The sequence below is a fragment of the Rutilus rutilus genome (assembly GCF_951802725.1).
Source record: "Rutilus rutilus genome assembly, chromosome: 10".
NCBI lineage: Eukaryota > Metazoa > Chordata > Actinopteri > Cypriniformes > Leuciscidae > Rutilus > Rutilus rutilus.
In genome coordinates, this window is record NC_140215.1 from 43519152 (window position 1) to 43545271 (window position 26120).

Consider the following 26120-nt stretch of genomic DNA (forward strand, 5'->3'; position numbering starts at 1 on the left):
TCATTTTGATCTTTCATTAAAAACATTTTTGCAAACATGTAATCTTTAATTTAAGTAAAAGAATTGAAAGTGGGGGGTAAATCACATTATAAAATAAATGCTTTTCTCCAAAACACGCTGGCCATAATTATTGGCTCCCTGTTATTAAATACTTTCTGCAACCTCCTTTTGCCAGATAACAGCTCTGAGTCTTCTCCTATAATGCCGGATGAGTTTGGAGAATAACTGACCAGAGATCAGAGATCATTCCTCCATACAGAATCTCTCCAGATCCTGCAGATTCACAAGTTCATGTTGGTGCTTCTCCTCTTCAGTTCAGCCACTCCTCTCCTATAGGGCTCAGGTCAGGGGACTGGGACGGTCATGGCAGAAGCTTCATTTTGTGCTCAGTGACCCATTTGTGTGTTGATTTTGATGTTTGTTTTGGATCGTTGTCCTGATGGAAGATCCAACCACGGCCCATTATAAGATTTCTAGCAGAGGCCGTCAGGTTTTGATTTTTGATCTGTTGGTATTTGCTAGAATCCATAATGCCATGTTTCTGAACAAGATGTCCAGGACCTCCAGCAAATAAATGGGCCACAACATATAAGATCCAGCAGTGTATTTAACCGTAGGCATGGGGGACTCTTCATCCCTGTGTGCTCCAAACACATCTGCTGGGTTTGATGCCAAAAAGCCCTTTTTGTGTTTCATCTGATCACAGAATCCGGTCCCTTCTGAAGATCCAGTCGTGTCTGACCACTTTATCTCTGGAGGAGCGAGGAGGATTTTTCCTGAAACCCTCCTAAACATCATGTGGGGATGTAGGGGTTGTCTGATATATTATTTTTAGGCTTTCTGACCCCCAAGACTCCAGTAATCTCTGCAATTCTCCATCTGTGACCCTTGAAGAGTCTTTGGCCACTCAAACTCTCCTCCTCACCGCATTAAGACAATATAGACACACGGCCTCTTCCTGGCAGATTCGTCACATCTTTAGTTGATTATAACTTCTTAATTATTGCCCTGATGGTCAAAATGTGGATTTTCAATTCTTTAGCTGTTTTCTTACAGCCACTTTCTATTCTGTGAAGCTCAACAATCTTTTGCTGCACATCAGAACTATATTCTGTGGTTTTACTCATTGTGACGGATGATTCAGGGAATCTGGCCTTTGTGTTTCCTCATATTTAAACTCCTGTGAAACAAGAAGTCATAGCTGGACAATTTCATGTTCCTAGTCCCCCTGGTGTGCTAAACAAATGTAAATATTTATTTATTATTTTACTTGTGAAAAACTCTAGGGCTACCAATAATTGTGGCCAACGTGTTTTGGAGAAAAAAACATTTCATAATGTGTTTTGTTTTTTGTTTTTTTACTTTCACTCATTTACTGCAGTGAAAGGTTTGATTTTTGCAAAAAAATTTAATGAAAGATCAAAAGGATAAACAATGCAGATTTATTTTTTACAGCCATTTTGGATCGTATTTACCAGGAGTGCCATTAATTCTGACCACAACTGTACTAACAATGTATAATTTACTGTTATTACTGGAGTAAATGCATGTAGTAACATGTAACTATGTCAACTTAAAGTGTTACCCATCCTACATCACTTCACTCGCGGCATCCAGGCTACAAGCCCTTTTCAGTACGCTTCGTGTTAGTTTGGCAAGATTAAACTGTCCAAAAGACAAGTTACCAGTTGTCATAGGGCGTCAGGCCAAATGAAACATTAAGCATAGTGCAATGCTTTACCAAGAAAATAAGTTTTCTCATCTTACCAGTTGAACATGGCTTCTTCTATGAAGTATAAGTCCAGAGCACCTTCTCGCACTTGCCCTGGGGGATCCGGACTCTTTCGAGATGGTGGATGTGGATTCACTATTGCCCAGAGCATGCCCAGGCACCATTACAGGCACCGATCTCTTCACAGGGAATTCCTGTTGGAAGGGGTGATAATGGGAGTGAGTTCAAGTTGCAGGGTAGTTACCACAGACCGGGTTGGGGAGTGACCCTGTGAATGGAGCGTGGGCCGAACCAGTCAAAGTAATGCAGATAAATTGTCTGGAGCTCTTGCAGTGTCTTTTGCCCTCAAACACTTCGGGTCAGCTGGCAAGAGCAGGCTCTCTCTCTCTCTCTCTTTCTCTCTCTCTCTCTCTCTCTCTCTCTCTCTCTCTCATTGTGTTTTTATAAGCCACTCATATGTGATGTCCACACTGCTGCTGTCAGTATATATTTTTCTTGAAACCCTCCTGAACAACATGTGGGGATGTAGGGGTTGTCTGATATATATTTTTAGGCTTTCTGACCCCCAAGACTCCAGTAATCTCTGCAATTCTCCATCTGTGACCCTTGGAGAGTCTTTGTCCACTCAAACTCTCCTCCTCACCGCATTAAGACAATAATGGGTGTCAATAATTGTGGCCAGCGTGTTTTGGAGAAAAAACATTTCATAATGTGTTTCATAATGTGTTTTTTCTTTCAAGATGGGGGAGATGCTGCTGTCAGTATATCTTTTGGCAGTGTAATGTTTTTAGTGTTTTCACATGCTCATGTTTATTTCTGTAGATGCTAATTTTGCGTGGTCAAACGCCGGTGCCACGGTCTTCGGTAGCGCACCAGTGCGAAATGAAGGAGGGGAAGCACACAATGAAGGAGAAGAGGAGGGCAGTGATGACGAATCTCCCCGTAATGAGGAGATCCACTTTGAGCCGATCGTGTCCTTGCCAGAGGTGAGTGTGTGTGAGGTGGATCCAGGGCCGCACGATTAACCGGAGTTTTATATGCGCAGTGTGTTTGCTAAAGCACAGCACATTGTTTAATGTTATTGCTTATGAAACATCAGTGAAGGAGAAGAGGCTATGATTTAATACGGCTATGATTTACTTAAATGTGAGCGCTGCACGTTTCACAGTAAAAACATGATGCTGTCGCTCCTTCTACAGGCCCAGGCTTTCACAGTTATATGATGTATTCAGAAAGTTTTGATGGCATTTTTTCCCATTTTCCCTCTGTATAATGTGTAAATCGTGTTAAGAAGCGCGGCGCTGTTTAGTTTACAGATCTAACCAGGTTAACCACTGTATTTCTGCTGTTCCACATGCGCCATCTAAGAGAGTGAGTTTTCTAAACATCTAAACATCTGAAGCATACATTTTAAAATGAATCTAAATATAATTAATAATTTTGTCTCATCCCTTTTCTTAAAGGTTTAACCCTCTGTTTATCACAGCTCGCAAAAAGACAGTTTAAATTTAAATTGCGTCTCTGTGTGAATGAATGATGATGTTTTAGCAAACTGTATTGCTATACTGAGCTGAGTAAAAATCGACAGAAATATGTTGAAATAAAATGTAGGCTATTTGTATAAGCAACGTATTAAACTGAAAATTAACATTTATATGCCCTAATATTTCATAAAAAGTACAGTCAGGCGTTTCTGTTTGTGAATGAATGTTTCGGTTTTAGCAAACTGTATTGCTATACTGAGTAAAAATCGACTGAAATATGTTGAAATAAAATGTATTTGTATAAGCAACGTATTAAACTGCAAATTAACATTTATATTTCTTATAATAAAAATGAAAGACCTATGTTACAGACATATAAGACATAAAATATCTGCCAACTCAAATAAGCTTTTGTTTGCCAATATTTGCTCATGTTAAATATAGTATGTTTTGTCAAAAATAAAGTAATCAAATAATCAATCAAATCCTTAACTTTGAAATATGTATGATAAAATGTATACTTTAGTTTTTACAAAGAAAGATTACACTTGAATTGTTGTTGTAATTGTAACCTTTTTAATAAAAAAATATATTTACAAGGTAGATGTAAACAAACTTTTAAAAGGTAAATATAAGCCTTTTCTTTAAATAATTTTTATTGTGTTTTATTAGTGACAAATTTGGGGAGAGGATAAATATTCCAAAACTGAAAATACAGTATGAGAATTAACTGCACAATTACTAGACATGTTTTCCTTGGATATTATAGGCCAAATTGCAAGCACAATATGTGGAAAAATAAAAAAGAATTGAGATGCTTCCAACTGTTGCTCTTGCATTCTTGTGGCTCAGTGACTCACCTGAATGAATGGCTAATTAAGTATGCAGGCCCCATTGTCTCCTAAGGTGTGAACCACTAAATATGCATGATCTGTGACGCCCACTCCGCATATTGCCTTTCCAAACAGAAAGTGCTTTGCAAAATTCAAATCAATGTATTGTGTTATGTGAATGATTAGGCAGGGTGATTTTCACATCATTTTGAAGAAAAAACACTAGGCAATGACATCTATTAGACAAAAGTCTTATTGGCACATATTTAGTATGTGTTTTATGGCCTTATTATTTTAGAAACTTTAGTTTTTTCAATAACCACGCATAAACATTATTCTCTCAAAAATGCAGACATGTACATTCTTGTTGCTCACATATTATGGTAGCCCTGTTTGTGCTAAATAGTGTGTAATTTTTTTTTGCCATTAATATGTTTATAAGCAACTGAAAAAAAACACAAATGTCAGGGCATGTCAGAACATCTCAAGGACCCCAAAAACACCTCAGACCCCAGAGGGTTAACATTCATAAAACTGTTTTTGTCAGAGCCTGCGTTTGAGCTTGTAGCAACAGTAACGGTTACACTTCGAGGTTATGCTTCTCCTCGCCATTAGGGGGCACTAGCCTCCCTCTTAGATGGGTATTATACAGGTAGCTGACTTGACGTGTTGACGTGACTCCTGCAGGTGGAGGTGAAGTCTGGCGAGGAGGATGAGGAGATCCTGTTCAAAGAAAGAACCAAACTCTACCGCTGGGACCGCGAGCTCAACCAGTGGAAGGAGCGCGGCGTGGGAGACATCAAGATCCTCTTCCACCCCGTCAAGAAGTGTTACCGTGTGCTGATGAGACGCGAGCAGGTGCTGAAGGTCTGTGCTAACCACACCATCAGCCAGAGCATCGAGCTCAAGCCCATGAACACCTCGGCCAACGCGCTGGTGTGGACCGCCACCGACTACTCAGGTACAGCCCTCGCACCGCATCCGCTGGACACTAGGGCTGGCAGAATGGCTGAAAAGATAAACTTGAATTTCTTTCCTTTAATATGGGGCAATTATTATTATTATTATTATTATTATTAGGCAATAATTAATGTTCCAGGAAAAAAGTACTGTATTGTCTCCTATGCCCACAAGAGGGCGCAAGCGAGCGCAATAAGCAATTATAAACCAAATCGAGCATTGCAACTTTTGGAAATTAAATTACTGTAAAAAAGTAATAACTTTTTAAAGTGCATTAACTTTTGAAACAATTGTTCTTAAAGTATAATTTCCTTAATGTGCATGCAAGGAAAATTAGATTACAGTAGTGCATAAAACTGTTCGTGCATCAGTAACCTGAGAGAGAAAACACTTCAACACACAGCGTAATGAATAACATAACCACACAATAGCAAACTGTCATTCAGAAACAATCCACTTCTACTCACTACATCTACATATTGTTCATCAAAAACACCAGACGCTCCACTTGATCTGAGCGAGTGCTGAGCGCTTTCTGTTGGCAATGCTTCCAGCTGATGAACACACACACACACACACACACACACACACACAGCTCTGACCGATGTGTAAGTGTGTTGTTGCACGATTTTTCCCTCCAACTGAGTGGGTTGTCGTCAGCAGGAAGCCTTTTCCTGCCATGTTTCAGATTAACACCGCAGCCTCACTGCGCTGTGTACTGGATAAGCTAACAAACACAAACCGCATCAGTAACGCCGTCATCATGTCTCGCGGGCCTCTCGACACACCAAAATTAGAATGTGCAGTATTTTTTTTTATTCTATGAATATTCAAAAAATTTATTTTTATTTGACAGCCCTAGTGTAAACTGTGCTGGGCAGTGTTGTTCACATGTGTGTGTTCCCACTAACAGAGGGAGACGGGAAGGTGGAGCAGCTCGCGGCCAAGTTCAAGACTCCAGAGCTGGCCGAGTCCTTCAGACGAGCGTTCGTCGACTGCCAGAGCCTCATGTCACGGGCCGACTGCGCTCAGGTGTCCGTGGCCGAGGCGCACTCACGAGACTCCAACCCTGTGGTGTTCTTCAACATGGCTGTCGATGGCGAGCCGGCTGGGAGAATCGTCATGGAGCTGTTCGCTCACATCGTTCCCAAAACGGCGGAGAACTTCCGGGCTCTCTGCACGGGCGAGAAGGGCTTCGGTTTCCAGAGCTCCGTCTTCCACAGGATCATCCCTGACTTCATGTGTCAGGTGAGGCCGCACCATCTGAAAACACTGCATGTCTCCTTAAAAAGTCATAACATTTAAGCCTTTTTATGGCCTCAAATATGTGACCCATCACGGAAACCAGGGACACAAGTCGGCAGCACAACTTTCGAGCAAAATGAGAAAGAAGCTTTTTTTTTCAAAATTGGTGATTTTCGTTTTTTTGCAGAATCTGTTAGTTGAGATCACGAAGAAGCCTCTCCATGTTTGAGATAGCAGTATTGGTATATTTAAAAGCGTACATTTTGATGTTGAAATCGGCTTGTTTTTCTGAGATTCTAGCACGCAGTAGGGGCGTGTCATTGTCGGTGTGTATTTCCATACTGAATAAGCCGGCGTGGCTACTTATTATGCAGCGCTCTGGCCGCTCTATCTGATTTCAAAATTCAATGAAGATGGACGCCAATAACATTACGATGTCCAGCAATCGATTTAAATAGTAGGTTACATGGGGTTTAATTTGTCGTTTAATGAGATGTAGCCTAATACATGTTGTCAGTGCCAATACATAGATCCGCCTATATTATTGATGTGTATAATCCGCCCTTGTATAGGTTTTTTTTTTTTCTCGTATAGTTTTTTTTCTCTCATCAAAACGATTATGTTCATCAGTGGTTGTATATCAAGCAGGGACACGCAAACGTTTGAATTATTTTGTTATTTCAACAGAACGAAGAGAGAGTATCCGCAACGCAACGGATTGAAGCGCGCGTCGAGTGAAGACAATGCAGTGTGTGCGCGAGCCACACGAGTAAACACTGTATCTGCGCCGCGGCAACGAGCACTTTGATCACTTGATTAAAAAAAAAACACATTTCAGCGCTAGTATCTTATTTAAAAAACGAACGAAAAGAATGCTCTGCCAGTTAACTGGAGATGTTTTATTTAGAGAATTTGTAGAATTGGTACATTCAGGGGGGAGGGGGAGGGGGAGCTTTACAGGGGGTATGACTTATCTAAATGAGATGTAAATGAGCCCTATTGTCATTCCCAGAAGGGTGAGAACTTGCCAATCTTTAGAAGCAGATTTCTACCATTTCAGTTTTTTTGAGTGCCTACCTTCAAATGGCCACAACTTCTCCAAATATTATCAGATTTCCATATGTTACACATCGTTGGAAAGCTTGAATACTACACTTTCAGAATATGTGAATAAATCAAAATGCCCCAGAACCGACTTGTGTCCATACTTTCCGTGACTGGTCACATATGTTCTCACTAAATGTAAAAGAAAAGTCTTAGTTATCGTTTCAAGAGGTCTTAAATTTGGGGACGAAAAAACTGTAATCATGATGCTGTGTTTACCGGGGTAACCGCTGTATTTCTGCTGTTTCATAAGCGCCATCTACTGTCAGAGAGCGAGTCTGCATTATCATTCATTGCGTTATTTGAACTGTGACGGTTGAAATTGTGGTTTTTACTGTTATTTTATTGTTTTGGATGTTTCATAAACATTTGTTTTTTCTTAGATTCTTAAAAAAAGCATTCAATTTGATTTTAAAGGGGACCTATTATGTCTCTTTTTACAAGATGTAATATAAGACTCGGGTGTCCCCAGTATGTGTCTGTGAAGTTTCAGCTCTAAATACCCCACAGATCATTTGGGGGAAAACACATGCAATAATAAATGCAAATGAGGTGCTGCTCCCTGCCCCCTTTCCAGGAGAGGGCGGAGCCTGTACAGTTCATGCTTCGGTTACACAATAACAAAACTGGAGAATCTCATAGTAGCCAAAATGTCAGAAACTTGTCAGTAGCGATGTTCAGCCTTACATGTTCGAACCGGGGTCACTGATGGAGAGAATTTATGTACTGTAGTTGTTGTGGAGTGAACTTAAATTCCACTTATGGATTAGCATGTTCTGTCATGATCATCTGTGAATTGTTGTACAGGTGTGGGAACTGTAGTGGGATGTTATATGGAGAATATAACAAAATGAGTGGGTGGATTTTCCCATTATAGGCTGGCTGTTAACGCACAAAGGTGAATTAAAGGTGAATTATCTTCTGTTGTCTCTCAGGGAGGCGACATCACCAGCGGGGACGGGACGGGAGGACGGTCCATCTACGGAGGAAAGTTTGAGGACGAGAACTTCGACGTGAGGCACACGGGTCCGGGACTGCTGTCCATGGCCAACCGCGGCAGAGACACCAACAGCTCGCAGTTCTTCATCACACTCAAGAAAGCAGAACACCTGGACTTCAAGCACGTGGCTTTCGGCTTCGTCAAAGAAGGCATGGATGTGGTGAAGAGAATAGCAGAGCTGGGCACTAAGGACGGCAAACCCACTAAAACCATCACCGTCTCAGACTGTGGACAGTTGTAAACTTCTACGTTTAGCAAACTTCTGTTCATGTTACACTGTAAAACCTAACAGTAATATTAACTAAATACAATTGAGTTCACAGCACTCAAATATTACCGAAACTTGAATGACTGAAACAGAACTCAAACTGAATGAATTATAGAACATTTCTAGATCCCAGAATGATAATTGTATAATTAAGTGATTAATTAAGTGATGATTGAGCATTAGTGATGAGCACCTGCTGTTAACAAGCAGAATCACTGAAGGAAAGAGAAACACAAGAACTACAACTGACTTCCAGCCACAGCAAAATCAACGGGAGATAAAAGAAGACATTACATATCTCAAGATCTCAGCAGAGGAGGATTAAACAACTCCACGAACAGCATTACAAGCTTCACTTATTATTAACCACTTTGACTTTATTACTGCCATTCGTCTACAGACGTTCTTATTAGAATTAACAAAGGTTTAGAAGTTGATGATTTGAGTTTCATTTCAGGTCACCATGATGGAGATCAGCGTTTACTTTAGTTGGGCTCTTGACCCTTGACTATTGGACACGTAAGACTTTCTTTGGCTGCTATAATTGAGTGTTTATAAAACATATTTGTTATGGCACAAAAGGCAAGGAAAAGTCTGATTGGGTGTTGATGGTGAAGGACTGATGATGACAATCATCATTTAGTGACTTGATTCACTGCTTTCATTCAGAGTCTGATCTCTGATTAAAAGGGCAACTTATTAGTTTTACTCAAAACTGTGATTCTACAGCATAAGAGCTAGCCATGTTGTGACCGTCAGATAATATGAGGGATTTTACAAATAGTTGTGCACAAAAAGTTTCACAGAAAAGGTATTGCATTACTAAGACTCACACAGACATCAAGAATCAGCATATGAATCTCAACAATGGTGACCATTAAAAAATGATTCATGCTGCAATGCATGCTGGGTACTACCATAATACAAAACTTATCCATGGCTCCCAGCATGCATTGTGGCATAAATCACTTTTTTAATGGTTACCATTGTTGAGATTCATATGCTGATTCTTGATTACTGTGTAAGTCAGCATGATACCATAGAGGTTATTAAAATCTGATTGTCACAACAATGGGCCTTACAGCAGAATCAGTTATATTATAATGAATAATACAAGTAATACATCACCTGTCTAATCAGAGATTAGGCTCTGGAAAAGATCAGAGAATCAAGTCACTAAATGATGATTTTTATCATTCAAACATAACCACATGCTCATATTTTCTTTTGGCGTATGTGCCATAACAAATGTGTTTTTTAAACACTCAGTTACAGCAGCCAGAGGAAAAACTGGTGTTATAAAGTCAAGGGTCAAGAGCCCAACTAAAGCAAACACTGATCACTATCATGGTGTCTTTAAATGAAACTCAATAAATCATTATCATCTAACCCTCTGTTCATTCTCAATAACAACTTCTGTAGACACAAGACAAAAGTCAAACTGTTTAGTAATAAGTGAAGCTGGTAATGCTGCTTGTGTAGTGGTTTAATCCTCCTCTGCTGAGATCTTTAGAGATTTAAACGTCTTTTATTTTGAGTTGATTTCATCTAAGTCTGTGGCTGGAAGTCAGTTGTAGTTCTTGTGTTTCTCTTTCCTTCATTGATTCTGCTCGTTAACAGCAGGTGTTAATCACTAATGCTCAATAATCACTTAATTAATCACTTAATTTCTTGACTGCAATGTAAATCTACTTTTATTAAACTCAACTGAAATAATTGCAGAATACTCATAACTATTGTTTTTTAAAATTAAAAGAATTAAGGCAATCGGTTTCCTCAAATGTAATAAGTTAGCTTAACTTATTGAATTTGACTTTGTGTGTGACATTGTGAGCTAACAGTAACTGCAAGTGCTCTGAGTTCATTTAAAGTTTGTCATTTCACTGTTTTTACTCAATAAAGTAAAGTTTCAAAGTAAAGTTAGTCGCGGATCAAAAAACCACTCTTCCGTTCCGATTACCACAACAAATCGATTTGCCCCGCTCAGTGAAACACCCACTGAGAATTCTGTTGATTGTGCCCTAGTAATTGGTGATTCGATCACACGGAACGTGAAAATAGAGACACCAGCGAACATAGTCACATGTTTGCCGGGAGCCAGAGCGCCTGACATCAAAGCAAATTTAAAAGTGCTGGCTAATGCTAATCGTAAATTCTCTAAGATCATTATTCATGTCGGCACTAATGATGTTCGACTCCGCCAGTCGGAGATCACCAAAATTAATATTAAAGAGGTGTGTGAACTTGCAAGTACGATGTCAGGCACTGTAATCTGCTCTGGCCCCCTTCCTGTTCGCAGGAGTGATGAGATAGTTAGTAGATTGTGTTCACTGAATCGCTGGCTGTCTGAGTGGTGTCCGTGTAATAATATAGAATTCATAGACAATTGGAAAAGTTTTTGGGGCAAACCTGACCTGTTGAAAAGAGATGGTATTCATCCCTCCTGGGATGGTGCTGCTCTTCTATCTAGTAATATGGCTCATAGTCTTAGAGCTCAAACATGACAAATTGGGCACCAGGTCAGGAAGCAGACAGACTGGCTAAACCAACCGTCTGCCAGCGGCCTCGCGTCACCCAGGTCAGATAAATCCTATCACATAGAGCCTCTTTCACCTAGCTATCATCATATAGAGACTGTGTCTGTTCCCCGATTTTGGAAATCCAAAAAATGTTTAAACCCATCTAAGGTTAAAAATTTAATTGATGTTCAACAAATAAAAAACAGCTATAATACAGATGAGCAAATGCTAAAGCTTGGGTTGCTGAATATTCGATCGCTTACTTCAAAAGCACTCATTGTTAATGATATGATTTCAGATAATAACCTAGATGTGCTGTGTTTGACAGAAACCTGGCTAAAACCAAGCGATTACATTACTTTAAATGAGTCCACCCCGCAAGACTACTGTTATAAACATGAACCTCGTCTTAAACGCAAAGGGGGTGGTGTTGCTGTAATTTATAGTAATATTTTCAAAACCACTAAGAAATCAAGTTTCGAATATAATTCTTTTGAAGTGTTAGTGCTTAATGTAAAAATATATAGTAAAAATGATAAATCACGTTTGAGATTTGTGCTGGCTACTGTATACAGGCCACCAGGGCACCATACAGACTTTATCAAAGAATTTGCGGACTTTCTATCAGAGTTAGTATTGGCTGCAGATAAAGTACTAATTGTTGGTGATTTTAATATACACATCGATAATGAAAAAGATGCATTGGGTTTGGCATTTAAAGACATTGTAAACTCAATTGGAGTTAGACAACACGTGTCAGGACCTACTCATCGTCGTAATCATACTCTAGATCTAATATTATCACATGGAATAGATGTTGATGCCGTTGAAATTCTGCAGCAGAGCGATGACATCTCAGATCATTATCTAGTCTCGTGTAAATTACATTTAGCCAAGGCTGCAAAGCCGACTCCGTGTTACAAATATGTTAGACCTATCACTTCTGCTACTAAAGATTGCTTTATTAATAATCTTCCTGATCAGTTTCATCATCTCAGCATCCCGGATAGCTTAGAAAAACTTGATATTGCAACAGAAACTTTTAACTCTCTCTTTTCCAGCACTTTAGACACAGTTGCTCCTTTGCGCTTAAAGAAGATTAAAGAAAATAATCCAACGCCGTGGTACAACGAGCACACTCGGGCCCTTAAGAGAGCAGCCAGAAAAATGGAGCGCAACTGGAAGAAAACAAAATTAGAGGTATTTCGCATTTCATGGAAAGAGAGCTCGATTGCTTACAGAGAGGCTTTAAAAGCTGCTAGATCTGCTTATTTTTCAAACCTATTAGAAGAAAATAAACATAATCCTAGGTATTTATTTGAAACAGTGGCTAAACTAACGAAAAAGAAAGCTTCAAACACAGAAGGTTCCAAGCAGCACAGCAGTAATGACTTTATGAACTTCTTCACTTATAAGATTGATAATATCAGGGATAAAATTATAACTATGCAACCGTCTACTACAGTATCGCATCAGGCAGTGCATTGTAGTCTCCCTGAGGAAAAATTTGATTCATTCATTGCTATAGGAGAGGAAGAATTTACTAAACTCGTTAAATCATCTAAATCTACAACATGTATGTTAGACCCTATACCGACTAAGCTACTGAAAGAGATGCTTCCAGAGGTCATAGATCCTCTTCTTAATATCATTAATTCCTCTTTGTCTCTAGGATACGTACCAAAAAACTTTAAGCTGGCTATGATTAAACCGCTTGTTAAAAAAATGCAACTTGATCCTTCAGAATTAGTCAATTACAGGCCGATCTCGAATCTACCTTTTCTGTCAAAGATACTAGAAAAGGCAGTATCTTCACAACTATGTTCCTTTCTAGAAAGAAATGATATCTGCGAGGATTTTCAGTCTGGATTTAGACCGTACCATAGTACTGAGACAGCTCTCATTAGAGTCACAAATGATTTGCTCTTATCATCCGATCGTGGTTGTGTCTCTCTATTAGTGTTACTCGATCTTAGTGCTGCGTTTGACACCATTGACCACAACATTCTTTTAAATAGACTAGAAAACTATGTTGGCATTAGTGGAATTGCACTAGCATGGTTTAAATCATACTTATCTGACCGTTATCAGTTTGTAGCAGTAAATGAAGAGATGTCTTATCAATCACAAGTTCAGTATGGTGTACCACAGGGCTCAGTACTAGGACCGCTGCTGTTCACTCTGTACATGCTACCATTAGGAGATATCATTAGGAAACATGGAATTAGCTTCCACTGTTATGCCGACGATACTCAGCTCTATATTTCTTCAAAACCTAACGAAACTTACCAATTCACTAAATTAACAGAATGCATAGCTGATATAAAAAATTGGATGACTCGTAATTTCCTACTTCTAAATTCTGAAAAAACAGAGATTCTAATTATTGGACAAAAAACTTCCTCACGTAATAACCTAGAATACTGTCTAACACTTGATGGCTGCTCTGTTAAGTCTTCGTCGTCGGTTAGGAACCTGGGTGTGCTCTTTGATACCAATCTTTCATTTGAAAGTCACGTGTCTAGTATCTGTAAAACCGCATTTTTCCATCTTAAAAATATATCTAAATTACGTCATATGCTCTCATTGACAAATGCGGAACAATTAGTCCATGCGTTCATGACCTCAAGGCTAGATTATTGTAATGCTCTACTGGGTGGTTGCCCTGCACGCTTAATAAACAAACTACAGCTAGTTCAAAACGCAGCAGCTCGAGTTCTTACCAGAACCAGGAAGTATGACCATATTAGCCCGGTTCTGTCAAAACTGCACTGGCTCCCTATTAAACATCGCATCAATTTTAAAATATTGCTGATTACTTACAAAGCACTAAATGGTTTAGCTCCGCAGTACTTGAGCGAGCTCTTAACGCATTATACTCCTTCACGTCTATTGCGATCTCAAAATTCCGGCCAGTTGATAATACCTAGAATATCTAAATCGACTGCTGGCGGTAGATCCTTTTCCTATTTAGCACCAAAACTTTGGAACAGCCTTCCTACCATTGTCCGGGAAGCAGACACACTCTGTCAGTTCAAATCTAGATTAAAGACACATCTCTTTGACATAGCGTTCACATAATACATTATAGACTTCTATAATTCAATGTTAGGCTGCATAGATTAGGTCAGCTGGAACCGGGAACACTTCCCATAAATCCTGATGTACTTGTTACATCATGAGAAGAATGGCATCTACGCTAATTTTAGTGTCTTTGTTTATCCCAAGGTTTTCCCGCAGCCTGCCGGATCCAGGCCGTTTCCAGATCTGATGAAGGACCTTCGCCTGGACCCGGTGTCAACGCAGTGCTGAAGTGCCAACTAGTCTCTCCCTATGGAGGATCCCTTTCCCACTCTACAGATAACGCGTCGTCGGGAAAACTCAATTTGCGTATCTACCCCGAATTGATAAAATAAAATAAAATTCTGAATCAAAACTATAAGGAAACACCAGTAATTTGTTTAGGTTTGGTTTGTAGGGAATTCCAAACCTGCACACATATATTCAAACGCACATAACTATAGAACCCGTTCTTAATGCGCATCTGAACGCCATCAGCGTTTCTCACAGGTTCGCGTTTAAAGTCTGTGTAGAGAGAATGGTGTCGTCTTGGCGGCCCCTAATTTAAAAACAAATGATCGTTGCGACGGAAGCGAATCAATCAAAACTAACTTTAGCCGGAAAATAACTTTATTAAAGAACCGCTATAAAGCCAAAACAATCTTACGTTAAATTATACATTTATCTCTGTAAAGCTGCTTTGAGACAATCTACATTGTTAAAAGCGCTATATAAATGAAAATGACTTGACTTGACTTGACTTTCAGCTATATAAAGTATTTAAATGCAGTGTAAAGTTTAATTGTGTATTAAGAAATATTATTGTTTTAGTGAACTCGATTAAAATAAGTTCAGAGTACTCATAACTATTGTTTTTATAAACTTAATTGAATTGAGGTAATCGGTTTCCTCAAATGAAATGAGTTAGCTTAACTTGTTGGGTTTTACAGTGTAGACATTATGTTCCCGGAACTTTTGTGTAAATGTGTGAGATCTTGTACATGCAGTGGGTTTACTTTTGTCCTGTTTATATTAGATTGCATTAGTTGACAATAAAATGTATGCTTTGCAAAAAAGAAGTTACTTTTATTATGAACACTTTTTCACCCCAGATTTACCTCGATGTGGATTGAGTTTACCCCAGAGTTACCTCGATGTGGATTGAGTTTACCCCAGAGTTACCTCGATGTGGATTGAGTTTACAGGGACTTTCTCAAGGTTGGCTTTGAACATAAATAAACATCTGCCAGCTTGCGTTTCACTAGTTATACAGTGTCATTACTGATGATAAAACATTGAATACAACTACAGGAGAAATAGAGCAGCTTGGCTTCACTTTATTCAGAAGAGTTTCACTGTTTCAAGAAAACTGGTAACCAGTATTTAATATACCGCTGTATAACCAGCAGAGGTCAGGAGTCATTATTTGTTCAGTAAATCCACTCATTTTTTCTCTCTGTACTTCATAGGTAAGACCTACATGAAATTGACCAAAAATGTATTGATTAAATATCAAAGCATACTGAATTTCAAAGTACACTATATCATTTTTTTTTCACAATTGTGAATTTAAATAAGCGAGGAGATCATGAATCCATCTTCCATAAGATAAGCTTATCAAAATTGTTTATATTGTAAACCTGTCTGGATGGATTGTTTTTTCTTGGGGTCAGAAAGCATCAGAACAAATATCAAACTGCTCTGACATCACATGTTGTTTGGGAGTGTTTAAAGAAAAATAAAAAAATCCCAAAACTCCAGCATATTCAGTTGTCAGACACGATGGGGAACATAAAGAGTAGCCCATGCCCACGGTTCAATACACTGCTGGATCTTTAATGTTGTGGGCTTATTTTTCTGCTGGAGGTCCTGGACTTCTTGTTCTGATACATGGCATTATGGATTCTAGCAAACACCAACAGATGAAAAATCTAAACCTGACGGCCTCTGAGTTTGAGTGGGCTGCACTGGAGAGATTCTGTATGAAGGAATGAAGGATCTGGAGAGATTCTCTTTGAAGGATCTGGAGAGATTCTGTATGAAGGAATGAAGGATCTGGAGAGATCCTGTATGAAGGAATGAAGGATCTGGAGAGATTCTGCATGAAGGAACGAAGGATCTGGAGAGATTCTGTATGAAGGAACGAAGGATCTGGAGAGATTCTTGTATGAAGGAATGAAGGATCTGGAGAGATTCTGTATGAAGGATCTGGAGAGATTCTGTATGAAGGAATGAAGGATCTGGAGAGATTGTGTATGAAGAAATGAAGGAACTGGAGAGATTCTGTATGAAGGAATGAAGGATCTGGAAAGATTCTGTATGAAGGAATGAAGGATCTGGAAAGATTCTGTATGAAGGAATGGAGGATCTGGAGAGATTCTGTATGAAGGAATGAAGGATCTGGAGAGATTCTGTATGAAGGAATGAAGGATCTTGAGAGATTCTGTATGAAGGATCTGGAGAGATTCTGTATGAAGGAATGAAGGATCTGGAGAGATTCTGTATGAAGGATCTGGAGAGATTCTGTATGAAGGAATGAAGGATCTGGAGAGATTCTGTATGAAGGAATGAAGGATCTGGAGAGATTCTGCGTGAAGGAATGAAGGATCTGGAGAGATTCTGCGTGAAGGAATGAAGGATCTGGAGAGATTCTTGTATGAAGGAATGAAGGATCTGGAGAGATTCTGTATGAAGGATCTGGAGAGATTCTGTATGAAGGAATGAAGGATCTGGAGAGATTGTGTATGAAGAAATGAAGGAACTGGAGAGATTCTGTATGAAGGAACGAAGGATCTGGAGAGATTCTGTATGAAGGAATGAAGGATCTGGAAAGATTCTGTATGAAGGAATGAAGGATCTGGAAAGATTCTGTATGAAGGAATGGAGGATCTGGAGAGATTCTGTATGAAGGAATGGAGGATCTGGAGAGATTCTGTATGAAGGAATGAAGGATCTTGAGAGATTCTGTATGAAGGATCTGGAGAGATTCTGTATGAAGGAATGAAGGATCTGGAGAGATTCTGTATGAAGGAATGAAGGATCTGGAGAGATTCTGCGTGAAGGAATGAAGGATCTGGAGAGATTCTGTATGAAGGAATGAAGGATCTGGAGAGATCCTGTATGAAGGAATGAAGGATCTGGAGAGATTCTGCATGAAGGAACGAAGGATCTGGAGAGATTCTGTATGAAGGAACAAAGGATCTGGAGAGATTCTTGTATGAAGGAATGAAGGATCTGGAGAGATTCTGTATGAAGGATCTGGAGAGATTCTGTATGAAGGAATGAAGGATCTGGAGAGATTGTGTATGAAGAAATGAAGGAACTGGAGAGATTCTGTATTAAGGAACGAAGGATCTGGAGAGATTCTGTATGAAGGAATGAAGGATCTGGAAAGATTCTGTATGAAGGAATGAAGGATCTGGAGAGATTCTGTATGTAGGAACGAAGGATCTGGAGAGATTCTGTATGAAGGAATGAAGGATCTGGAAAGATTCTGTATGAAGGAATGGAGGATCTGGAGAGATTCTGTATGAAGGAATGAAGGATCTGGAGAGATTCTGTATGAAGGAATGAAGGATCTTGAGAGATTCTGTATGAAGGAATGAAGGATCTGGAGAGATTCTGTATGAAGGAATGAATGATCTTGAGAGATTCTGTATGAAGGATCTGGAGAGATTCTGTATGAAGGAATGAAGGATCTGGAGAGATTCTGTATGAAGGATCTGGAGAGATTCTGTATGAAGGAATGAAGGATCTGGAGAGATTCTGTATGAAGGAATGAAGGATCTGGAGAGATTCTGCGTGAAGGAATGAAGGATCTGGAGAGATTCTGTATGAAGGAACGAAGGATCTGGAGAGATTCTGTATGAAGGAATGAAGGATCTGGAGAGATTCTGTATGAAGGAATGAAGGATCTGGAAAGATTCTGTATGAAGGAATGGAGGATCTGGGGAGATTCTGTATGAAGGAATGAAGGATCTGGAAAGATTCTGTATGAAGGAATGAAGGATCTGGAGAGATTCTGTATGAAGGATCTGGAGAGATTCTGTATGAAGGAATGAAGGATCTGGAGAGATTCTGTATGAAGGAATGAAGGATCTGGAGAGATTCTGCGTGAAGGAATGAAGGATCTGGAGAGATTCTGCATGAAGGAATGGAAGATCTGGAGAGATTCTGCATGAAGGAATGAAGGATCTGGAGAGATTCTGTATGAAGAAGTGAAGGAACTGGAGAGATTCTGTATGAAGGAACGAAGGATCTGGAAAGATTCTGTATGAAGGAATGAAGGATCTGGAGAGATTCTGTATGAAGGAATGAAGGATCTGGAGAGATTCTGTATGAAGAAATGAAGGATCTTGAGAGATTCTGTATGAAGGATCTTGAGAGATTCTGTATGAAGGAATGAAGGATCTGGAGAGATTCTGTATGAAGGAATGAAGGATCTTGAGAGATTCTGTATGAAGGAATGAAGGATCTTGAGAGATTCTGTATGAAGGATCTGGAGAGATTCTGTATGAAGGAATGAAGGATCTGGAGAGATTCTGTATGAAGGAATGAAGGATCTGGAGAGATTCTGCATGAAGGAATGAAGGATCTGGAGAGATTCTGCATGAAGGAATGGAAGATCTGGAGATATTCTGCATGAAGGAATGAAGGATCTGGAGAGATTCTGTATGAAGGAATGAAGGATCTGGAGAGATTCTGCATGAAGGAATGGAAGATCTGGAGAGATTCTGCATGAAGGAATGAAGGATCTGGAGAGATTCTGCATGAAGGAATGGAAGATCTGGAGAGATTCTGTATGAAGGAATGAAGGATCTGGAGAGATTCTGTATGAAGGAATGAAGGATCTGGAGAGATTCTGCGTGAAGGAATGAAGGAACTGGAGAGATTCTGCATGAAGGAATGAAGGATCTGGAGAGATTCTGTATGAAGGAATGAAGGATCTTGAGAGATTCTGTATGAAGGAATGAAGGATCTGGAGAGATTCTGCGTGAAGGAATGAAGGATCATTCTGCATGAAGGAATGAAGGATCTGGAGAGATTCTGCGTGAAGGAATGAAGGATCTGGAGAGATTCTGCATGAAGGAATGGAAGATCTGGAGAGATTCTGCATGAAGGAATGAAGGATCTGGAGAGATTCTGTATGAAGGAATGAAGGATCTGGAGAGATTCTGTATGAAGGAATGAAGGATCTGGAGAGATTCTGTATGAAGAAATGAAGGATCTTGAGAGATTCTGTATGAAGGAATGAAGGATCTTGAGATATTCTGTATGAAGGAATGAAGGATCTTGAGAGATTCTGTATGAAGGATCTGGAGAGATTCTGTATGAAGGAATGAAGGATCTGGAGAGATTCTGTATGAAGGAATGAAGGATCTGGAGAGATTCTGTATGAAGGATCTGGAGAGATTCTGTATAAAGGAATGAAGGATCTGGAGAGATTCTGTATGAAGGAATGAAGGATCTGGAGAGATTCTGCATGAAGGAATGAAGGATCTGGAGAGATTCTGCATGAAGGAATGGAAGATCTGGAGATATTCTGCATGAAGGAATGAAGGATCTGGAGAGATTCTGTATGAAGGAATGAAGGATCTGGAGAGATTCTGCATGAAGGAATGAAGGATCTGGAGAGATTCTGTATGAAGGAATGAAGGATCTGGAGAGATTCTGCATGAAGGAATGGAAGATCTGGAGAGATTCTGCATGAAGGAATGAAGGATCTGGAGAGATTCTGCATGAAGGAATGGAAGATCTGGAGAGATTCTGTATGAAGGAATGAAGGATCTGGAGAGATTCTGTATGAAGGAATGACGGATCTGGAGAGATTCTGCGTGAAGGAATGAAGGAACTGGAGAGATTCTGCATGAAGGAATGAAGGATCTGGAGAGATTCTGTATGAAGGAATGAAGGATCATTCTGTATGAAGGAATGAAGGATCTGGAGAGATTCTGTATGAAGGAATGAAGGATCATTCTGTATGAAGGAATGAAGGATCTGGAGAGATTCTGCGTGAAGGAATGAAGGATCATTCTGCATGAAGGAATGAAGGATCTGGAGAGATTCTGCGTGAAGGAATGAAGGATCTGGAGAGATTCTGCATGAAGGAATGGAAGATCTGGAGAGATTCTGCATGAAGGAATGAAGGATCTGGAGAGATTCTGTATGAAGATTCTGTATGAAGGAATGGAGGATCTGGAGAGATTCAGCATGAAGGAATGAAGGATCTGGAGAGATTCTGTATGAAGGAATGAAGGAACTGGAGAGATTCAGCATGAAGGAATGAAGGATCTGGAGGGATTCTGTATGAAGGAATGAAGGATCTGGAGAGATTCTGTATGAAGGAATGAAGGATCTGGAGAGATTCTGTATGAAGGAATGAAGGAACTGGAGAGATTCAGCATGAAGGAATGAAGGATCTGGAGGGATTCTGTATGAAGGAATGAAGGATCTGGAGAGATTCTGTATGAAGGAATGAAGGATCTGGAGAGATTCTGCATGAAGGAATGAAGGATCTGGATGGATTCTGTATGAAGGAATGAAGGAACTGGAGAGATTCTGTATGAAGGAATGAAGGAACTGGAGAGATTCTGCATGAAGGAATGAAGGAACTGGAGAGATTCTGTATGAAGGAATGAAGGAACTGGAGAGATTCTGTATGAAGGAATGAAGGAACTGGAGAGATTCTGTATGAAGGAATGAAGGATCTGGAGGGATTCTGTATGAAGAATCTGGAGAGATTCTGTATGAAGGAATGAAGGAACTGGAGAGATTCTGTATGAAGGAATGAAGGATCTGGAGAGATTCTGTATGAAGGAAAGGTCTCTGATCTCAAAACTCATCAGCCATTATATAAGACTCAGAGCTGTTATCTTGGCAAAAGGAGGTTGAAAAAAGTGTTGAATAAAACATTAATTCCATGAGATTTTCCCTCCACTTTTAATTGTTTTCCTTCAATGAAAGGATATATCTTTGGAACTTTTGGAATGAATGATCAAAAGGGTAAACTGTAGATGTATCTTCTCTTCTACACTCAACCAGGTCTGTACATTTAGCACTTGTGTTATCAGTGTGATAGTAGACAAAATGAAGTTCTTACAGTAAAACTTTTTATTGTGTTTTTGCTGCTGAACAATATAAACATCCACACAGAAAATACAATTCTATAGACCTCAAGTGAGGAATTAAACAGAACATAAGACTGCATATCTTCATATTCATGAACACACCACTGAAGTGACTGAACTACAATAAGAAATCTCAATTGTATGTTTTGAGGAGAACGTGGCTGTCAGTCGCCGCTGGTGTGGATACTGGCATTCGCAATCACAGATTCTACTTTTGGGAAGTATGACCAACATAAGAGTTTTCACTGGAAAATGTTCTGACCAAGTAACATCCACTTTTGTTCTGACCAACTAAGGGGAAAAAGCATTGCAGTAAATCACGCCGATTAAATCTAACGATCGCTTCATATCATGTCAAACCGTGCAAATTATACTTTGTTCTCAAAAACATCAGCATTGCGTGACTACATTATCTATCCTTGTTTTCACATGGACCGGTGTCAGTCTCTTTATTTCTGTAGCCACTCCGAAGTCTGAAGTCTTTTGCATTTTACAACGAGTGAATATCCAGTTGGTGATTGTCGTTTGAACCTTTCTGGATCTGCCATCAAATTGATAAGTTTAATTATATCAAGTGCTGCGAGAAAAGGCTATAAATCTCCACCTCCAACATCCTCACACTCATAGCCGACTAGCCGAGACTCTTCTTTATGTGTACAGATGTGACTTTATGTGGACAGATGTGACTTTATGTGGACAGATGTGTCTTTATGTGTACAGATGTGACTTTATGTGGACAGATGTGACTTTATGTGTATAGATGTGACTTTATGTGGACAGATGTGACTTTATGTGTATAGATGTGACTTTATGTGTACAGATGTGTCTTTATGTGGACAGATGTGACTTTATGTGGACAGATGTGTATTTATGTGTACAGATGTGTCTTTATGTGGACAGATGTGACTTTATGTGGACAGATGTGACTTTATGTGTACAGATGTGTACAGATGTGACTTTATGTGGACAGATGTGACTATGTGTATAGATGTGACTTTATGTGGACAGATGTGACTTTATGTGTATAGATGTGACTTTATGTGGACAGACAAAACTTACTGTTTTGAATCGAGCTACGGCAAGCAGATGTACGGCAATGTTCCTGGTGATCTTGAATCAGAATAACTTCCTCTTGCAGCAACTCTTCTCTGATGACGAGGGTGTGGCTATAACCTGTCACTCACATGAGATCAGCCAAGAGCAAACCACAACCATCCAATCAATTCCCCATGGACAAAATCAAGCCCCGCCCACATTTGTTCTTGTTCCAGAAGCGTTTCATTCGGATAAGCGACACAATAGAGGAGAAAAGACCAGTGCAACTTCCCTTTCATGACGACTTTAAATTATGCTGTTGAAAATAAGCACAATTATTTTCCTTTTAATCTTTCATTCAAAATATTCACAAAAATCCAATCTTTAAATTAAGTATATTTGAAAAGAAAAGAGAAAATCGTTTTTTTTCTGCAAACCATGTCACTTATTGGCACCTTTAGAAATGCATATGAGTAAAAATTTAACTATACAGTGCTATATATATTATCCATTCAAGTTTAACAGTGATTTAGTACAGTAAAGTGGTAAACTATGATGTCCTGTTGTGTAACACTGGCCAAATTCCTGTATCATCCATCACTATAGGAAAGAGCAGAGAACACAGTAATGATGCGACTGAAATGTCTTAAATTAGGAATTAGAAAAGGCCTGTTTCAGTCAGCTGGAGATCGACAGTGGAGCTGGACGAGTGTGTGCTATATGGAGTATCTGGAGGAGGAGGATTCCAGTAAGGAGTGCAGACGGGCCATCACGGTTCTGGAGAACAGGTTTTGAAGGCTTAAGATGGCAGAGCTCCAGGGCTTCATTAGCCCATCGTGTGGCCCATCGCTTAGGCTCACTCTGTCTAGGTTTAGGTTTTGTTCAATTTCACTGGTATCTAAAATTTTCGGTGTCATAACCTTATTTACAGTACAAGGATACATGGGTCAAAAACAACAACAACTATTTTATTCATTTATTACTTTTGTGTGGTGGGGCCAGTGCAAATGTAATCATTGAACTCATTGAATTGAATCTTGTGAATCGGAATCGAATCGGGACATCTGTATCAATACCCAGCCCTAATAGACAGCATTGAAAATCAAGTTTGAATAGTTTATCAGTATATGTTAAAAGAATAAGAACATAAATGAGTAATAATAATGGTTATATTATTCTATTCATTGTTATATATTTGCTTTATTTTCCCTTTCATTTCATGCATCTCTTTACCTGGTTAACATTTCGGATTATCTATTATTATCATTTCAGCACCTCTAATTACATCTTTATAATTATACTTACTAATATAGCTGTAGCAGAGGGGGCGTGGTCTGCGTGGTCTGCAACCGGAGGAACTGTCGGGAGATCAGCGTGATCTGAATAAAGAGACCCAGCACTGCCTATCCCGTCCTCTTCCTTCACCCCATTTATTGAACCTCTACAGTAGCCTTTTAATGACTTGCCAAAATGAAATAATACAGTGCAACATGTTCAATTGATTCATTAATTGCCACCTAATAGAGTCATATAGAATCAAAGCTTTATTTGCATGATTTTTGGGCATTTATGGTATTTACAAAACATATACAAAACATGTATGGTATTTAAGTAGGCCTATTAAAATAGACAATACAGAACATTAATTGTGTAAAGAGATATAAATGTGGAAAATAAGATAAATATTATATACAGGTACTAAACAAAAATATCAGTGAAGGGATTTGAAAGACGTTTTGATGAGATTAATAAAACTGTTATAATATATATAAGCATGTTGAAGTTTATCTGTCGATTCAGCTATGATCATTTCAGATATGATCATTTCCCACAAGGTCAGTGTATTCAGCATAAGTCTGTCCTCTATTGACATACATTAAACAAGATAAAAAGGGTCTCCTTCCCTACTCAGGGCAGCATTAGGAGGCTTGCTTTAAAGCTTCTGTGACGCTAGTTAAATCATCTTTGAGCTCACGGCGCCCCCTAGTGGTTTGGGTTTGGCACACAGGTTGTGTCCTGTGAGTAAAGGGAGGACTGTACCTTTCCAGGACAGGAGAGAAATACTTCATAGGTCCTCTTCATGGTCCACAGCTTCTGTGTCTCAGGTGGACAGGAGTCACAGCTAAAGATGTCGAAGCGTCTCTAAGATGTACATCATTTTCTGTCAGCTTTGCAGCTTCACCATACGACAGGCTGACATCTGAAATAATAGCATTGGATTACATTGATTATACTGTATGTAATCAAACATAAATTTGTTGGTCTATTATTATTAGCAATCATGTAAAAATGTTTAAAAATGACAGTGATGTTGTGAAACCTACCTTTGGGTCGGTTATTTATAGGGTTGTCTTTTGTTTTATTGTTCTATTATTTCTCTTACACACATTACCTGTGGTAGAATGATATGATGATTTGGACACAACTACATTTGATGCAATTTGAACTGATTTACATTTAATTCAGTTATTTAGTGTCCAAGGTTTCATATTTGGTGATGCTTTCAAATGGGTTAAATGCTCTTCTGGCTGGACTTCCATCATGTGCAATCAAACCTCTACAAATGATTCAAAACACAGCAGAATGACCGGTCACAAAATCCCTGTCAAAGAGATTCATCTGGTAAACATGTGGTGGTCAGAATTAATGGCACCCCTGGTAAATATGATCAAAAATGGCTGTAAAAGATAAATCTGCATTGTTTATCCTTTTGATCTTTCATCCAAAAAAATGGCAAAAATCTAACCTTTCATTGAAGTAAAAGAATTGAAGTGGGGGGTAAATCACATTATGAAATAAATGTTTTTCTCCAAAACACGTCGGCCACAATTATTGGCACCCCTAGAATTTTTTACGAGTAAAATATCTCTGAAGTATATTCCCATTAATATTTACCTTTATTTAGCACACCAGGGTGACTAGAAACATGACATTGTCCAGCTATGACTTCTTGTTTCACAGGAGTTTAAATATGATGAATACACAAAGGCCAGATTCCCTTAATCATCCATCACAATGAGTAAAACCACAGAATATAGTTCTGATGTGCAGCAAAAGATTGTTGAGCTTCACAGAATAGAAAGTGGATGTAAGAAAACAGCTAAAGAATTGAAAATCCCCATTTTGACCATCAGGACAATAATTAAGAACTAAAGATGTTATGAATCTGTCATGATGTTTAGGAGGGTTTCAGGAAAAATCCTCCTCGCTCCTCCAAAGATAAACTCCAACATATTCAGTTGTCAGACACGACTGGATCTTCAGAAGGGACCGGATTCTGTGGTCAGATGAAACAAAAAAGGGCTTTTCGGCAGCAAACCCAGCAGATGTGTTTGGAGCAAACAGGGATGAAGAGTCCCCCATGCCTACGGTTAAATACACTGCTGGATCTTATATGTTGTGGCCCATTTATTTGCTGGAGGTCCTGGACATCTTGTTCAGAAACATGGCATTATGGATTCTAGCAAATATCAACAGATCAAAAATCTAAACCTGACGGCCTCTGCTAGAAATCTTATAATGGGCCGTGGTTGGATCTTCCATCAGGACAACGGTCCAAACAAACATCAAAATCAACACACAAATGGGTCACTGAGCACAAAATGAAGCTTCTGCCATGACCGTCCCAGTTCCCTGACCTGAACCCTATAGGAGAGGAGTGGCTGAACTGAAGAGGAGAAGCACCAACATGAACTTGTGAATCTGCAGGATGTGGAGAGATTCTGTATGGAGGAATGGTCTCTGATCTCTGGT

General features: G+C 39.3%; 1 protein-coding gene across 4 annotated transcripts in view; it reads left to right on the forward strand.

The window, feature by feature from the left end:
* Nucleotides 1-8827, forward strand: part of LOC311298388 (RANBP2-like and GRIP domain-containing protein 5/6) — a 103111-nt gene extending 94284 nt beyond the window's left edge. For all 4 annotated transcript variants that reach the window (XM_084421243.1, XM_084421244.1, XM_084421245.1 and 1 more), the window contains exons 23-26: nt 2555-2718; nt 4737-5010; nt 5923-6257; nt 8294-8827. In XM_084421243.1, the coding sequence (XP_084277369.1) occupies nt 2555-2718; nt 4737-5010; nt 5923-6257; nt 8294-8599 (1079 nt within the window). In that variant the 3' untranslated portion in view covers nt 8600-8827. The remainder of the gene's footprint in view (nt 1-2554; nt 2719-4736; nt 5011-5922; nt 6258-8293) is intronic.
* Nucleotides 8828-26120: the final 17293 nt, after the last annotated feature.